This window comes from Xyrauchen texanus, chromosome 46, assembly GCF_025860055.1.
Source record: "Xyrauchen texanus isolate HMW12.3.18 chromosome 46, RBS_HiC_50CHRs, whole genome shotgun sequence".
Classification (NCBI taxonomy): domain Eukaryota; kingdom Metazoa; phylum Chordata; class Actinopteri; order Cypriniformes; family Catostomidae; genus Xyrauchen; species Xyrauchen texanus.
Genome location: NC_068321.1, coordinates 462,223 through 481,688, shown reverse-complemented (window position 1 = coordinate 481,688; position 19,466 = coordinate 462,223). Strand labels below are relative to the sequence as shown.

General features: G+C 37.7%; 1 protein-coding gene across 1 annotated transcript in view; it reads left to right on the top strand.

Annotated features, from left to right (window-relative positions):
- The window catches only part of pdhx (pyruvate dehydrogenase complex component X), a 66,135-nt gene extending 50,666 nt beyond the window's left edge, over positions 1–15,469 (top strand). Inside the window, exons 9-11 of the mRNA XM_052119179.1 lie at positions 10,112–10,270; positions 10,592–10,656; positions 11,699–15,469. Of these exons, the coding sequence (XP_051975139.1) occupies positions 10,112–10,270; positions 10,592–10,656; positions 11,699–11,969 (495 nt within the window). The 3' untranslated portion in view covers positions 11,970–15,469. The remainder of the gene's footprint in view (positions 1–10,111; positions 10,271–10,591; positions 10,657–11,698) is intronic.
- The last annotated feature ends 3,997 nt before the right edge of the window (positions 15,470–19,466 follow it).

Below are 19,466 nucleotides of genomic sequence, written 5' to 3'. Positions count from 1 at the left end.
GGAACCAGTATGCCTGTTTTCAGGGGGGTACGCTCATTCACAAAAACCATTCATTCATGCTTTGGATTACTATTGCTGACTGACCTGGAAGCGCGAGGTCGCCGTTCCTTGTGGAGTAATTTCGTTGGGCTCGCTGCCTGGATTACTTTTATCTGAGGACATAAGCCAGTCATCATCTTCTATAGATCATGCTCACGGACTACACAAATTCCCAGTGAGGCTGATCTGAACGCTGTCATTAACTTTTGCACGCTGGATTCCACTTTTACACACACGAACACACCTTGTCTTGTATTGTTGTAAATATTATTTTGGTTTGTAAATACACTTGGGTTGATTGTTTATTCGTCAGTGTTGAGTATATTTCTTCTCCACTCTGTAGCCTATAGAAACGGGACGTTTGTTCCCATTATATTTTGTAATACTCTACTTTAGAATATTGTGGAGTGTTACAGTGTTTATGAAAGAAAGTCGTACATGTTGTATGCGAGCACTGGGGAAATGCGTTGTTTTGAATGCGGTGCTGTAGGACATGTGAGATTGGCATGCCCGCAAAGAGAAGAAGTGATGAATGAGACTGGTCAAGGTAATGATACGAATGGTAGTGTAGAGAAATCTATGGAAGAAAGAGTGGAAAATGAGGAACAAAATGAGGAACAAAATGTGTATATCAACAAAGATTTAGGTAGTGTTGGTGCTGAGGGGGAGACTAATACTACTGAATTGCCGAAATTGGTAGAGAATGTTAATGGTGAGTCACAGGTGATTGAAGAGATGGTGATGAAGGAAACTGAGAAGAGTGCAGGGCAAGTGGAGAAGGCAGAAGGTGTTGATAGAGATCCATCAAGCAATGGAGGGAGAGTGAATTCAGAGGGTAAGAATGCAGGAGAGATGGTTGAAAAGGAAGGTGAGGAAGAAAGTGATGATGATTTGTCAGATGCATCAGATATGTTAAGTTTATCTCAGATGGGATGTGACCAGTTATACACTTTGGAGGAAATAGATGCTTTTCTGGATGAGACTTTCGGGAAAGCAGTAGAAGTGAAGTATTACTTTAATGATACTAAGAATTTTGAAAGATCTGTATTATACTGGATGAAAAGAGTTGGAGAGGACAAATTAAATAGGAGGAAGAGGTTTCGATTGAAAAAGTTTGTCATGAAAATAAGAGGGGGGAAAACCCTGAAAAAAAGGAAATTTAAATGATGTATAATTCACTAAAGGTGTTTCTATTTCTTTCTTTCTCTCTGTTTTTCTTCTCCCTCCATTGGAATATTATTATGGAGTTTGTAAGAGTAGGATCCTTAAACATAAATGGGGGAAGAGATAGGATCAAAAGAGCAATGCTTTTTGAATTTATTATATTAAATGATGTTAAAGTAACTTTTTACAAGAAACACTCTGATAGTAATAATGAATTGGACTGGTACAGATGGTGGGAAGGAGAGTGTAAACTAAGTCATGGAACAAGTGCTAGTATGGGTGTTGCAATTCTCTTCTCAAAACAGTTGGATTTAAAAATTGTGACAACAATAGAGATAGAAAAGGGTAGAGTGTTATTAGTTATAGCTGAAATTAAAAGTGTTAAATTCCTTTTTGTGAATGTGTATGCTCCAAATATAGGATGGCAGCATGAAATAACATATAAAAAGTTAAATGATGCAATAAAACAACATGATGATGGAAATACATGTGTTGTAATAGGAGGCGATTGGAATTGCACAACACATTTCTTATTGGATAGGAATGGGGATGAGCCTCACTCGAAATCTAGTAAAATTCTACTTGATATCACAAATAATTTTAAAGTTGGTGGATGTGTAGAAGTAGAAACAATTTGGTGAAGCAATATACCTGGATTAAGATATTAGATTCTGTTGTGACAGGAGCGAGATTGGATAGGTTATATATAAGTAAATCAGAAATAAATAGAGTAGCTAACACTAATATATTACCGAGTGGATTTTCAGACCATCATATGGTTACTTTAGATTACAATGTTGTGAAAATTTCAAGACCTAAATTTTATTGCCATTTTAAAGTAAAATTATTACAGGACACAGATTTTTTTGAGAAATTCTGTAGTTTTTGGGAAATTTGGAGACAGAGGAAAAGTAATTTTGAAAATCTGACTCAATGGTGGGAGGTGGGAAAAGCACAGATTAAAGTTTTTTGTCAACAATTTTCTTATAATGCTACTGCTATAGTGAAGAGAAATGTGAAAATTTTGGAGATTGAGATTAATGAAATGGAAAAAAGAATGATTGATGTTGATGATGATGGTTCAGTGATCATTTTAAAAAAGAAAAAAATGGAGTTGAAGTCATTGTTGGAACAAAGAGTTAAAGGTGCACTTGTTCGAGCTAGAATCTCTTCAATTAAAGAAATGGATGCTCCAACTGCTTATTTTGGACTTGAAAGGAAGCACAAAAGAAATGTATGCTTCATCTTAAAAGACAAAATGGAACTATTACCTCGGATCCAACGGAAATGAGAACAATGGGCATTGAATTTTATAAAGAACTGTTTGGTAACTTGGACTGTGTCGGATCTATGGACAATTTCTTAAGAGATCTTCCTAAATTAAAGCCTGAGGATAAAAATTAATTGGACGTAATGATTTCGTTTGATGAACTTTCAAAGGCGGTCAAACAGCTCTCTACAGGAAAGTCACCAGGAATTGATGGTTTACCGGCTGAGTTTTATAAAGCCTTTTGGGGTGTTTTGGGGGATGACATGTATAATGTATTTTGTGAATGTTTTAAAAGAGGTTGTCTACCAAAAAGCTGTCAAAGAGCTGTGTTATCACTTCTGCCGAAAAATGGAGATCTAGGTTTGTTAAAGAATTGGCGACCAGTGTCTTTAATGTGTCTAGACTATAAAATATTGTCTAAGGGCCGGTTTTCCGTACGGGGATTAAGCCTAGTCGTAGACTAAATGTCATTTTAAACCTGGATTTATTGAAGTAGCTTTCTCACACATGGATTACAATAGTCTCAGACTTGCACTAGTCTAGACTTAAACAATCGGATTTCTAGAAGTAGGATTAGACCTAATTCAGATCTAAATGAAGTCTTAAACCTGGTCAGAAGCAGGTTTAACCTCAGATTAAAAACTTCTTGCCTCAAGGCTCACGTTCACAGTAGCAGAAAATGTATTACCTCGACTATTTCAACGACAATCAGAGACCACCACCAAGACCAGAAAGAAGGTTGCTGAAAGACAGGAGCAACCCACTAAATGATTTTGATGATTTACATTTTCTTGACCGTTTCCGTATGTCAAAGGAAAATGCAACAGAAATAATTGGTTTGCTGCAGCCCAAGCTTTCAGGTGACTTAGACTTCTCCTTCCTTACAAATATTAATTACCTTTAGGTTTTTGGCATGTGGAACCTTCCATCGTGAAACTGGGGATTTTTGTGGTGTAGGTGAATCAACAGTGTGCAAAATAGTACACAAAGTCTGCAGCGCTATATGTGAACTGAAAAAGGATTTCATTAAATTCCCAAATGCTGCTGAACAGGCCAACTACAAGGTAGATTTCTATGAATATGGGAACTTCCCTGGAGTCATTGGTTGTATCGATGGCTGCCACATTCCCATCAAGTGTCCCTCTACAGCAGATGCTGAGGAATTCAGAAATCGTAAAAACTGGTTTTCAATAAATGTACAAGGAGTGTGCACTCCCACTATGCAGTTCTCCAATATTGTTGCACGTTGGAAAGGTTCAACTCATGACTCAAGGATTTTCCACAACTCCTTTTTGTATGGTCAGTTTGAAACAAGACAACACTCTGGAATTGTACTTGGTGACAGTGGGTATGCACAGACAAACTTCTTGTTCACCCCTTATCTCCATCCAGTCAGACCAGAGCAACAGCGCTATAACCAAGCTCACATGCTCACCAGAGGGCTAATAGAGCGCATGCTTGGTGTATGGAAGAATCGTTTCCAGTGTCTCCGAAACACTGCGGTTTGAACCTAGAAGGTGCTGCATTGTTATTATTGCAACAGCAGTGCTTCATAATTTTCTTAAACAGTGTGGCTGCCCAGACCCTGATATTGAAGATGATGATGACCAACATGTCCCTATCGCTGAGCTAGCCAATGACAGAAATGGACTTGCTTACAGAGATGCTTTTGCTTTGCAGCACTTCTCATAAATGAGCCTTGAGTGATACATTCATGTTCTTCTTTTAAATATTGTAATTTACGTTCATAGAACTCTATGGCAAGTTTCTCATGAATGGTCATCCTTTTCCCTCTTGACCTGCTGCCTGGATTAGAGACTGCTGGATGCTGACTAATGCTACTGCAGGAGACTGGATGCTGCTGCATGTTGGTGCTGGCTGCTGCTGGATTCATTTGAGCATCTTGACTGTTCCCTGCGCCCCCCAAGTCCTGTGTCAAGATCAGGTCATCTTTGTATGGAAAAAAAAAATGTAGCATTACATTTGACTTCAACAATAAAGGTCATTACCTAATTTTTGTTACAAGACATGACTTGCATTTAATTATGTTGGATGGGATAGCGCATGTTACCTATAAAATGAGTCTTTGAAAGATTCCTCACCTGAACTGTCCAAATGGTCATCATCTGGAATACCTTCCAGGGGTTGCTGACTTTCAATAATCCCAGCCAACAAGTCCCCCAACTCCTCTGTGTCTGGTGGAACTGGGAGTCCCCCACCTGTCTTGAAACACTCGACGCGTAGCAGCAGTTGTTTTTTTCAGGTTTATTTTTATGTTTTTCCACAGGACCTTTACAAGATAATATATACTCTGAAGTAGGAGTTCTATATAATGTTGTTTTCTTTTTACATTTCATTAATTAAAACATTTATAATTGACTGATTTGTAAGAATGGGGCAACAATAAATCTTACCTGAACTTGTTGGAGTGTCCGTTTGGTTACTTTTTCATTTGAGTTGAATTCATTCAATATGGAAATCCATGCCTCCTCCTTGTTTTCTGTACCTGAATCATGCTGTTTGTTTTCAATTACAGGACAGTTTGATGCAATTTGTTTAAAAAGGGTCTTCTCAAATTCACTGAAGTTTTTTGAGCGTTTTCTTCGGCCTTTATCCATTTTTTGGTTAAGTGTAGTGACTCCTGTTCCACACACTCCTTAAGACTAATGAATTACAAGTATTCCATACCAGGTTTTTATAGCAACCTCTCCTTAGCCACATGTGCATGCCATTAATCTAATCGGGTTTCCAAAAGATGATCTCACTTGTCCTTGATTACCTTAATCTGAGACTCTGTAGTCTAGAACTAGTTAATCCAAACTTAAGCAACATCTCAGAAAGTCAGTTGTTTAGTGTGGATTAATTTAAGTAGAATTAGCCTAGTCCTGGTTTATTTTAAGCCCTTAACGGGAAACCGGCCCTAAATGTTTAGCTAACAGATTAAAAAATGTTTTGCATGTTGTGGTGGAAAATGAACAAACTTATTGTATTCCTGGGCGGACAATAATGGATAATTTGTTTCTTATGAGAGATGTGATTGATTTTTCTATTATAAATAATCTTGATGTGGGTTTTATATCTATTGACCAAGAGAAAGCTTTTGACCGGGTAGGTCATGAATACATTTTTACTGTGTTAAAAACCTTTGGATTTGGGGAGAATATTATTTCTTGGATAAAAATGCTTTATGAAGATGCTTCAGTTTTGCTTAAGATAGGAGGTGGCCTGAGTTGTCCAATCCCTGTTAAAAGAGGAATTAGGGTTAGGGTTAGGGTATGTCCTCTATCAGGACAACTTTATATTTTAGCCATAGAACCCTTACTGTGTAAACTAAGAAATGAGTTACAAGGTATAATGATACCAGGAGATAATTCAGGGCTAAGGTATTCTGTGTCTGCTTATGCAGATGATGTAAATATTTTTGTTTCTGGTCAAAATGATATTCGGATACTTTGTAAAAATTTAAACCTTTATGAAAAGTCTTCTTCAGCCAAGGTAAACTGGGCAAAGTGTGAAGGGTTTACTGTGGGGTCTTGGGTTGATACGGGGCCACCGAAGCTTCCTGAAGGACTGAAATGGGGAAAGGAAGGTTTTAAAGTCTTGAGGGTGTATCTGGGCACCGATAAGTATAAAGAAAAGAACTGGGAGGGACTGCTTGGAAAGGTTGTTGCTAAATTGTCTAAGTGGAACTGGCTATTACCCGAACTATCATATAGAGGTAGAGTCCTAATTACAAACAACCTGACTGCCTCTATGTTATGGCACAAACTGAATGTGCTGAAGCCACCAGATGACAGCATTAAGGGGATTCAGAGGAAGTTGGTGGATTTTTCTGGTCTGGTCAAAAATGGATTCCTCGGGCCTGCACTTTATCTACCAGTGATTGAAGGAGGGCAAAGCTTAATAGATGTACGGAGCCGCATAAATGCTTTTCGATTGCAAGCAGCCCAGAGGCTGTTGTACGAGGAGAATGTTGGGTGGATTAATGTTGCTTGTGCTCTTCTGCGGAAAACATCTGGATTATTGTATGATAAGCAGCTTTTTTTACTGCAAAGTGATGAAGTGGATTTGAAAGACTTGACACCTTTTTATAAGTCAATGATAACAGCTTGGAAAAAGACATTTATTATGCACAGAGATATTTTACAACCTGAGGACTGGATAATGGGAGAACCACTGTTTCATAATCCATTAATAAGAACAAGGATTTTGTCCTCTAAGTCTGTGTTTTGTGAAGGCTGGGTATGTCAAGTTGGGGGATCTGAGAAGTGGTGATGACTGGAAAACAGCGGAGTCTTTGCAGAGTGTTACGGGGTTGAGATCACTTCGACTCCTGAAACGAGTAATGGAGGAGGTGTGGGCAGCTCTACCTGGAGCCTGCAGAGAGGCACTGCCACACGACTGGAATGGGCACTATACTTTTCCACCCATCACAGTTTCTGCTGCGGTGCAAGAGGAGATGGAGGAAACTGGACTTTCGATTTTAACATTTGAGTACCCCAAGTTGGGGAGTTTTCAAGATATTAAGAAGAAAGAACTCTATGTAACATGTGTAAAGGTTACTCATCAGACTGTGCTAAGAGGAGTGAAGGCTTGGAGGTGGTCAGAAGTGTTTGGGACAAATTTTAAGGCATGTTGGAGGTCTCTTTTCAACAGGCGACTTGTATAGCGTACCGCAGACTTGCAGTGGAGATTAATGTTCGGGGCTAAAGCTACAAACAGACACGTGGCACACCTAAATCCAGCAGTGGGGACAGAGTGTTTATTTTGTGGCTTAGAAGAAACGGTTAATCACTTATTTAATTTGTTTTAGGTTGGAGGGTTTGTTTAATTTTTTAACACAAAGTTTTATAAAGTTTGGAGAGAATTTTTCCTATCAAAACTTTATAAGTGGTCCAATTTATAATTTTCAAGAAAGGAGGAAAAAATGTTTACTGAATTTTTTGTTGGGTTCAGCTAAGTTGTCCATATGGAAAACTAAAAAAAATAAAATGTTAGGTGTAGGTTCAATCAATGCTGAAATGGTACTAAAAGGGATGATAACAGCTAGAATCAAGATAGAGTATACATATTATAAATTGGTCAGTGATATTGTAATGTTTTCTGAAGTTTGGTCAGTGGGGGGAGTACTTTGTCAAATTGGAGAAAATGAAATGTTGTTTTTAAATGTGTAGAAATAGGAATATAGTTTATGAAATGGAATTTTTGTAAGATTATTGTATTGAGGTAAAAGGACAAATGGTCTAATAAAGATATTGTTAAGTCTCTCTCTCTCTCTCTCTCTCTCTCTCTCTCTCTCTCTCTCTCTCTCAATTCAATTCAATTGAGCTTTATTGGCATGACTGTATACAGTGTACAATGTTGCCAAAGCATTGAGAAATAAACACATTACAAACATAAAAACAACAACATGTATATACAATAAATTAATAATAATGATAATAAAAAATACAAATGACAAAGTAAAAAACAGAGAGCAATAAGTAAGGGAGGAGAAAAAAGTATATTAAAATATCAGTTTGAATAGAGCTCTCTCTCTCTCATGTAAGAATGTGTTCCATGCACAACTGGCCTACTCAGTTTTTCTTAATTTTTAGATGAGCTGTGGTATATAAGCAAAATCACACTCGCAATCGTGCTATATGGCACTACATCAGCATTGCTGTGATTGCCTGCGGCCTCGTGTCTGCGACCGAATCACAGCAGTGCTGATATAGGGCCATATTGCCCTCTTGCTCGTGTGATATTGCTTAAGTATTTTCTCGACCCATTTTCGTTCTTGCTTAGAAAAATTATATTTGGTGAACCCTTAGGCCACCTGAGTTTTATTTAATTTGTGTTAATTCTATGAATTATACTTAATTTTATGAAATCTAAATGAATGATATATAATATTCTAATAAATAATCATAGAGGCCATGCATTACAGTAATTATTCTGCACATATTTTTGCAGGAACATTGCTCACGTCAAAAATCATACTACATGAACCAATGAATGCGCATTTTACACTTGTGCATTTGGCAGATGCTTTCATCCAAAGTGAATTACTGTTCATTCACATTTTATCAGTTTTGTGTATTTTAAGGAGTGTTTTTAATAATCGTATGGCTGATGCAGAACAAAGTACTCAGTTAATTGATTACTTGTGCACATCCCTTGTATTAACTGCCCAAAATAACAGTCATCTCATATGAAATTGAATTGTATATGAGGGTAATTAGCTGCCCTCGCCACCCTCAGACTCCTGCTGCCAGTGTGTTTGATACCATTCTTGGGTTTCATTGGCCGCAGTCCTTAGCTAAAATTGGTACTTTCCACATTTCTGACTCATACAGGATGAATGTAAATAATGCACACTTGTGCCCCAGTGAATTGTGGGTAATGCAAATTGGCTGTCAGTTTGTTTATGATGGCATAAATCATGTATGAGATTGATATATATACACTGATAAGCCAAATTATTATGACCACCTGCCAAAATATGCTGTTGGTGCCTACAAGACCCCTGAGGGTATCCTGTGGGATCTGGTACCAAGATATTAGCAGCAGATCTTTCAAGTCCTGTAAGTTGTGAGGTGGAGCCACTGTGGAACGGACTTGTTTGATCCTGCACATCCCAAAGATGCTTTTGATTGAGGTCTGGGGAATTTGGAGCCCAGGTCAACACCTCAAACTCATGTTCCTCAAACCATTCCAGGGTGGCAGGGTGCATTATCCTGATGAAAGAGGCCACCGCCATGAGGGAATACCATTGGCATGAAGGGGTGTACCTGGGCTGCAATGATGATTAGGTAGGTGACACGTATCAAATTGACATCCACATGAATGGCCGGACACAGATTTTCCCAGCAGAACATTGCCCATAGCATCGCACTCCCTCCACCGGTTTGTCGTCTTCCCACAGTGCATCCTGGTGCCATCACTTCCCCAGGTATTTGTTACACACATACATGGCCGTCCACGTGATGCAAAAGAAAACAGGACTCATTGGACCAGTTGACCTTCTTCCACTGCTTCAAGGTCCAGTTCCAATGCTCGCGTGCCCATTGTAGGCACTTTCTATGGTTGACAGGGGTCATCATGGGCACTCTGACCAGTCTGTGGCAACACAGCCCCATACGCAGCAGGGTGCGAGGCACTGTGTGTTGTGACATATTCCTCCCGTAACTATCATTAAAATGTTCTGTGACTTGTGTCATAGTAGGCCTTCTGTCAGTTTGGATGAGATGGGATAGCCTTCGGTGCCCTCACACATCGATGAGCCTTGGGCCCCCAACACCCTGTTGCTGGTTTGTGGTTTGTCCCTCCTCGGACCACTGTCAGTATGTACTCACCACTGCTGACCGGCAGCGCCACACAAGCCGCTGTCCCAGTCATCTTGCCATAAAAATTTGGCCCTTGTCAAAGTCGCTCAGGTCTTTACTCCTGCATTAAACGCTGCCTACGAGAACTGATTGTTCGCTTACCATCTAATCTACCCAGACCTTGACATGTGGCCTTGTTAGGAGATGATCAATGTTATTCACTTCACCTCTGAGTGGTCATAATATTTTGGCTCATCGGTGCATACAGTACATGGATAGTGGATGTGGTTAGTGTAGTGGGCCATAGCTTGTCTTGTGATGTTTCCTGCAGGAAATGCCAGAGGTGAACGTGATATGGTCTGCCAAGGGTCCACAGGCTCTTGACTCTATCCACATCTCTATCGCCGTGGCAACAGAGCGCGGCCTCATCACTCCCATCATCAAAGATGCTGCTAACAAAGGCCTGCAGGAGATCGCTGCCACCGCAAAGGTATATAAATGTAAAGTTCATTAACATGCAGTAAAACACAAGTTTAGACAAATATATGCATATGGGCATTATTATCAAATAAAGGTATTGGAAGTTCATCAATGCAACCATGTAAGAGGCTGAAAAAAACTAAACATTAGGGTTACATTAATAAAACCTAACCCTTTTTGCTTCAATTAAATAATAGTCGAATCAGAACATCTGACTGCTGTTCAAAGACCAATACATTGGTTGTTAAAGAGTAATTGTTAATATTGTTCATTTGCCTCCTCAGCATAGTAAAAATCACAGTCTGTTCTCACATGTTTCTTACTTTCTCAGGCTCTAGCGCAGAAAGCACGAGATGGCAAACTGTTACCAGAAGAATATCAGGGAGGTTCATTCAGGTGAATGTCTTTGTTGTATTTATGATTTGAATGTATTTCTATTCTATCATTTCACTGTAAAAATATACAGTGTACTATTTATCTGCCATATTGTTCAGTATAGCTTTTGTACAGGTCCTTACAGTGTGACACTTTTGCTCACATTTACGCTGAAAATTGAGGCTATGATATCCATCAACAAACGTGTACAATGAGTGATGGCTGCTTTGCTATGACCAAATCTGTGGACCGGTTGTCAGGGTCACAGTGTCCTTTTATGCTGTCCACTGGTTGTGCATTTGGGCTGAAGAGTCTGTACTAAAAAAAAACAGTCACAATAGAGATAAAACCTATTAGAAAAGAGAAACTATTTTTGCCCTCAAAGATTATTATTGTTAGCCTGATTTATTTTGTGATTAATATTTATAGTAATAACAATGAATCATTAAATTAATAAAATTGTATCAATTATAATAGTAGGTCAAAATAGTAATACATTTAAAAAAAATTAATAAATATCACTTGAATGATCACTTATGTGTGCCAGTACATTTTTACTTTGCACTAATTATTTTTGTTAGTTCACTAGCACGAGTGCTAACACCTAAATAAGTAACATACAACCTTGCTTTTGTACCTCGTATTTATCATTTAAGAATTATGCTGTTTCTTATTGATTTTCTTCATTATCTGCATATATGCATTTATACTCTCAGATCTCAACATTATTTAAATTGCTAATTTTATTCATGAATGCATTGTGTGAAACCAATGAGGGCCATAAATTAACCAGGCCACTGAGACTTTATTTATATACCAAAACTTAATGGGGTCACTTAAAAAATAGGTTATCTATGCTAAAGGTGGAACACATCCCAGGAGTAAATATGAAAATGTGCTGTCACTAGTCAAGACAAATGATTACTCAAATCATTCATAGATTGTTAATATAATTAGGTTTTGCTTCATTCTCATTTAGTTGGGTATATATTTAATTTTAATTACTGAATTACATTAAACCCAATCTATAGTAACCACTAAAATTGTTTGTTTGTTTTTATAGTATCTCTAACCTGGGGATGTTTGGAATCCGTGGATTCAGTGCAGTGATAAATCCTCCTCAAGCGTGCATCTTAGCGGTGGGGAGCACCAGGGCAGAACTGAGGTTGGCACCCCAGAACCTGGATGGCTCGGACCCTGTTCTTTGCACTCAACAGCTAATGACTGTGACCTTGTCTAGTGATGGACGTCTAGTGGATGACGAACTTGCTTCACGCTTTCTGGAAAAATTTCGCTCAAACCTGGAGCAGCCTCAGCGTATGAGTCTTGCATAAATAGGAATACAGCAGCAGAAAGAATGTTGGGATTGAATACGCAATGGTATTGTGGGGATTCTCTTCTAGATCACCCGAGTAAAATGTTGCTATTTATTCATTTTGATGTACATAAATATCTATAGGTATTCCAGTACAGAGAATCTTTATCAGTTCCAAACCCTAGGTCAGTGAATAACCTTGTTTGTAGTTCCATTAAAAGAATGGAAAGTTATCATTATTTGTACATGTTTCTTCAAAATTGGGGCAATATTGTTTGGTGAATGGAATCCTCTGGTAAACAGCTTCACTGTTTAAGCACTTTTAAAATAAAAATATCTATCATCTATTACAAGTATAAGCAGATATATCCACAGCCATCAGATTACCTGCTGTTTGCTTTTCCAAATAATCCAATACATGAATGTTTTCTGCTGTACTGATGATTTTCCCCTTCACCTAACGGATTTATGAGAAGTGTTTGTTCGTAAGTAAATATTGTATCATAATATAGCTGCAAGCGGGCCAAGCCCAAATAGGGCAAAAAGTGTCCTACACTAAGTCCACAATGACTTTTGAATTGTCCCAAGCAGGGCTCCATTCATTAGTCTAGAAAATTTCAATTACCATAGGGCCGTTATCAGAGAAAGCAAAAATGTTTTTTTAGACTAAACGGTTATTTATTTAAACGAAAGTTATTTGCAACAGTAAAGTGGATTTTTGAACTGGTGGTGGCGCTATGGATTTTGGCTTAGACACCTCAAACCTGATCTGGGGGCCATTCATAACAACTATCAGTGTGCCAAATATGATCATTTTCCTATGTACGCTCCAGATTGTTTGCCTTAAACTCCCATTGGGGAGAAAAAGGAGGAAGAAGAATAAGAATACCTGCAAGCCGAAAAGATCAGGGATAACCCCTGCAACTATTCAGTAAGCACAACACAATGACCTTCCGGACAATAGCAATTCAACTATAACACTGGTCTAGGTGGGGATCGAACCCAAGACTTTTGTAACTAAAGCCCAGAACTCACAGCTGACACAGGTCAAACATGGTATAGAGTCAGCATACAAGTATAGGTTATCTTTTGAACTATAGGTGGCGCTGTCTCAAAACTATTCAAGTATCCCCAGGACATGATGTTGATTTTCTTTTAAATCTGACAATGCACTCTCATAAGATATATATATTTGTAATAAAATTCAATATGGCGTAGAGGCATTATGGCCCATGGAATCCATAGACTCCATAGAATAAGAGAATTAACAGATACAGATGAAAGATAGACAGAATTGATTTTAAAAATGAACATTAACCAAGATGAGTTAATGCTGTAAAAGAGTTGTTCATTGTTAGTTCCTGTCAACTAATGTTAACACTTTAATTCATTAATACTTGGACACGTCTAATTTTCTGACTGCTCCATGTCATAAAGTACTCTTTATTGTTAGTGATAGGCATGCACACATTATGTGTTATTACCAAATAAGTTATATTTCTGTTAAATGATTAATTTACTTTTCTATTTAATATACTGTACTTTACATGTAGCTATCCAGCTAATCACATGAGGCTAGGTTTTTCTTTTTTAAATATGTCATCACAAGCACGTCATTGGAAAGTGTAAGACATTTCCTTGAACACTTCCTGCATCTTTCTAGTCAGTTTTTTTGCAATTAACATTTTTATTGATTCAAATAGCTGACAAAGAAAAAAAAATATATGCAATGAATCAACATTTAACACCCTCTACTACCCCTCCCCAATCACCAACCCCACCCCGACCCCCATTGAACGTCCTCGTTCACACACAAGTACACACACACACACACACAAAATCAAATAATAATAAACTAAAAATATATATATAATATTCATACACATCTAAAATGATGCCTCTCTCTCCACAGCCCCTCCCTTCCTTAGAGTCCCCCAAAAACCCCAATAATTGCCCTATTTCCCATCAAATGAACCCCAGTCCCCCAGCCTTCTATATGACACCTCCTCGAAAGCAGCCACCCTCCCATCTCCACGCACCACTCTGGAAATGATGGTGCTCCAGCTGACTTAAAACTATCTGTCTGCCTGCCTGTCATAACACTGGTCAGAATCCTGTTTTGAAAACCTATTTTGATGACCGCCTCATCGCCTAAAATATGGAGTCTGGGGCTAAACGAAACCCGAGTGCCCAACACGTCACTCACAAAACTCTGAACCTTCAACCAAAATTCGTGGCTTTTACCACACCACCAATAAACATGGTTTGTGTCTCCATCTTCTGATTGGCATCGCCACCAGGTGGGTGTGCATTTAAAACCAAGCCTATACAATCTAGAGGGGGTTCTCAAATCCTATAAACTTGAATATCCTTACATTTCAATCGTTATCCTTAGAGTTTAAACATTGCCTTACTTGAACATTTATTTAACAATTATCATAATGAACCTTGATAAGCTGTATGTATACAATATATAATGCCATTAATTGACCTAATGGCATTGTCCCGAAGGATATCCACTGTTTTCTGTGACAGCACATGTATTGCAGCTGAATGTGTACAAAGTACTGATGACTGAAACACTTTGCTGTGGTTCATTGAAACAGGATGCTGGTCAGCTTGCACCTTCACATGCTGTTCCGTTTGTCATTTATTTTAAAGAGGGTGTGACATTTAAAAACATTCACCAAAACGGTACTTAAAATGTTCAAATCATGTTGTAAAAAGCACAACATGAGAATATATTATTTTCCACTAATTCATATATTAATTACTTTTGAAAACTTTGCATCCCATCTATATGGATTAATACTAGACAAAAACACTCATTTGCGATAAAACATTTTTTAAAACGATTTAATTGGAAGTTGTTCGTGTTTTAGTGTAATCTTGCAGGAAACTTGCAACCACTTCCTCTCACAGAGATAACGTGCAGTATTTCCAGATCGAAAGTTCACAGTGTATCTTAATTCAGTTTAATACTACTACAAACACACACAACAATTGTTAACCTTCTGAGAACCTTCTGTGCATTTTCCATTTCACTTTTTGATTTGTTACTAGTAGCGCCTCATAAACAAAAACATGTTTTTTCCAGAGCAAATAGTTTTCTTAAAAATTGAGATCCACAAATGTGGACATTTTAAATACTACCAAGTTATAGAAAGTCAGTAGTGTTGGTTATTCACGTTTTTGAGACATTTTTGACATTACAGCTGATTTTCTGTGAAGGTGAATAAGTTTTAGGGGCAGTGGTGGCTCAGTGGTTGAGGCTCAAGATTACTGACCAGAAGGTCAGGGGTTCAAGCCCCAGCACCACCAAGATGCCACTGTTGGGCCCTTGAGCAAGGCACTTAACTCCAGGTTGCTCCGGGGGGATTGTCCCTGTAATAAGTGCACTGTAAGTCGCTTTGGATAAAAGCGTCTGCCAAATGCATAAATGTAAATGTAAATGTAAATGTTTTACATATCCTGCATCATCTAATCACTGCCAACCATGTTAAAATTAAATGTTGCATTATAAAATTCGGAATCTATGAACTGATCATTATCCAATGTATGTCAAAAAATGATGAGTGGTCCAAGCATCATCTGCAGCCTGAAACGGAACTTTGCACATAGCTGCATAGAAAGAAATAGGATGTTCCCTTGCTCCCTATTTAGTGAATTACTTAACCTCTAGTGTGCTGTCTATCTGAACTGGTCTCAGAACAGTTCAGATAGAACTAAACAAGAATTTCAACATAAAAGCACAAAAACAAAAGACAACAGGGAATATGTGACAGTAACGCCATATTTAAAAAGAAGATTGCTCCAGAAAGGTAAGAAAATGTTCTCTTTATTTTTAGTGATAGGCATGCACACTTGTTACGTGTTATCCCAGGCACCTTTCCTCAATGTGCATCTCGGAGCCAGCGAGCACTCGACAGCATTATATTTTATATTTCAATCGCTGTCAATCATTGTTTGCCTATGTGTCATTGAGTGATGACTACTAACTGCACCCTGTGCCAACCAGACAGCGTGGGGCGCTTTGATGAACATTGTCTGCATCACTTCAATACATTACAATGGACTTCACAGATGATGAACTGCTGCCAACTCCTACCACACAACAAGGGATACTTAACTGTTCAGTGCCTGCACCTCAGACTTAGAATGAACTTCACTAGAAATGAAATGCCACAAGCTTTCAGCCGGACTGCAAGGCACACCTACCATAGGATGGACCACACTCTTAAAAATGGGATACATAGACAATAAATCAATAAATATAGACTTCATCAGCCAAATAATAAAGGCCATCCAATATCTTTGCCTAATAACATCTACTCAGTTTACTAATTTATTACACAACTTGTATTACACATAGATGACTAACATTATATTCATAATGTTAGTCAGAGAGGAACTGGCCCACACAGTGAGTCTGGTTTCACTCAAGGTTATTTTTCTCCATTAATCATCATCTTATGGAGTTTTGTGTTCCTTGCCACAGCTTGCTTACTGGGAGACTAAAGACCAAATCATTTTTAAAGCATGATTTTCCATTTAAACTGCTCTATGAGGACTTCAAGGCTTTACAGCATACTTTTCAGTGAAGCTGCTTTGAAACAATATTTGTTGTGAAAAGTGCTTTTAAAATGTTTTTTTTTTTTTTAAATAAAAATGCACAAATGCTTCCAAAAATCAGACCCACTATGTCTTTTGATGTCACACCCATTTAAATGTTTCATGCGTATAATCATGTCTCACTCTGTCTAAGTGTTATCAAATGAATTGCCGAGCCCAATGCCAACATATTATTTGATCAGCAGACCAAAATGGCTCGTTAGCCCTTTCTTAGGCACATTAGCCCCTTTCACTCATGCAACCAGGTAAATTACAGGAAAATGGTTGGGTTGCCATTAGTGGTAAATGTACAAAATGTTCTGTTCACATAACTTTACATAAAGGAAAATGGCCAGAGCCAAATGTAACAGTATTTTCAAAAGGGGCGTGTTCACTCATGATCTGGAAACTGGAAATGTTAGGTAATTTTCTGTAAAAGGTTGAATGTGTGTATGTGACTATTGACAACAAGCAGAAATAATGGATTGTGAATCTTTTAGAGGCAGTATTATTCCATAGAGGAGGGAAAATAGGACAACCACTATTCCTCGAGGAGCACTGGAAACAGGTCTGCCCTAAAGAATAAAAATCTACAATAGACTATATAGATCAGGGGTGCCCAATAAGTCGATCGCGATCTACCAGTCGATTGCAAAGGCAATGCTGGTAGATCGCACAAAATTTAATTGTACTTTAGTTAAATTTTTATAAAAATAAATATAATGTCTTTCCTTCTTTTAGTTTCTGTCTGACTTGCACTTGATACTACTTTTGCGATGCTACTGCCCGGATTAGACAAAACTGAGTGGAATAAGACAGTAGCTAATCCGGGCAGTAGCATCGCAATTTCGCACTCTGTTCTCAGAAGTCCTTGGAAGGCGGGTATGCGCAAACCTAGTTGTCATGGCAACTGAATAAACAAAACCTTGCCTGGTCAATATTTGCTCGTCATCAGAATGAGGTAAATGCCCTGGCTATTGTAATCTATTGTGCTGTAGGTGTTTTGGGTTTAGTTTTAAAACTGAATGATATCAACATTGAACATTATTATATATTTTTGTATTAATTAGAAGATGAATTCCATGTAGGGATACATGCAGTAGTCCCAACAAGCATTTTCTTATTTTAAATGAAACTGTGTTTTTTTTAGTTGGTAGATCTTATTGAGTTGCTCATTTAAACGTAGATCATCACACAAAAGTGTGGACACCCCTGATCTAGATGATTACGTAATAGAGATTGAAGGCTTTACGTTTTGTAACTAATGTATACAATTCTTCATGTATTTATAGTCATAACAACGTAAAAAGGAAGTAAACATTGCCGTATCAATAGCAACAGCTCTAAACGGGAAGTTAGAGGAGAGAAGTTGCAAACTGTTTCTGATATTTCCTGTTGATTCAGTAACATAACAACAGTAACAAACAAAACAAATAAACCCTGTTTTCCTAACTACAGACTGTAATATAATGAAGTGTGAAATTGGTTAGGTTTCAGCAGAAGAGATAAACTTATGCCACTTCTGAACAACATTAAACATTAAGTGAGGATGTACATTTAAAACTGATCAACTTCATCTACTTTTCATTTAGACAAATACATGTATATATATATATATATATATATATATATATATATATATATATATATATATATATATATATATATATACAGACCTCTCTTAAACAAAACTTTTTTAAAGAATCTAAACAAAGTGTTGATTATGTTCTTTTGTTTTTCTTTTTCTTTTTAGACCAAAATAACAGTTGAGCTGAAAGCAGCCTCTTTCAAAGACCCTTGTGAAATGTACAATGGTAACAGTTTCTGGCAAAATACCATTGCTTTAATGGTTATCATAATGGTTTAATGGTTACTACTGTACTAGGCAAGGCAAGGCAAGTTTATTTATATAGCACATTTCATACACAATGGTAATTCAAAGTGCTTTACATAGAAGAGATTAAAATAAGAATAAAAAAATAAGAATAATTGAAACAGTTTAGAATAAAATAAAATAAAATCCAGTACAAACAGTCGGACACACAGTGGCACAGTGCTCATTCAGTAAATGCAGAGCTAATCAGATGTGTTTTGAGTCTGGATTTGAATGTGACTAATGTAGGAGCACATCTGATCTCTTCTGGAAGCTGGTTCCAGCTGCAGCTGGCATAATAGCTAAAAGCAGACTCTCCTTGCTTAGAGTGAACCCTTGGTATTTCTAGCTGATGTGATCCTAATGATCTGAGTGATCTGTTGGGTTTATATTCAGTGAGCATATCTGCAATATAGGTCCTAGCCCATTGAGTGATTTATATACCAGTAATAATACTTTAAAATCAATCCTAAATGTAACTGGGAGCCAGTGTAAAGACCTGAGGACTGGTGTGATATGTTCATATTTTCTGGTTCTGCTCAGAATCCTGGCAGCAGTGTTCTGTATGAGCTGCAACTGTCTTATGGTCTTTTTGGGAAGGCCAGTGAGGAGTCCATTACAATAATCCACCCTGCTGGTGATGAAAGCATGCACAAGTTTCTCTAGGTCTTGACTGGAAACAAAGCATCTAATTCTTGCAATATTTTTCAGATGATAGTATGCTGATTTAGTTATTGCTTTGACATGACTACTGAAACTAAGGTCTGACTCTAGAGACACACCAAGATTCCTGACTTGATTTTTAGTTGTTTGACCCCTAGCGTCAAGGTATGCATTCACCTTGAGAACTTCATCTTTGTTTCCAAACACAATGACTTCAGTTTGTCTTTGTTTAACTGAAGAAAGTTTTGGCACATCCAACTGTTAACTTCATCAATGCATTTGATCAATGCACTACTGACACTGAAGAAGGCCTTGGGCCGAAATGTTTGTTTTATTCCCCTGCTGCTGTTTCACGTAATAAAGAAAAAC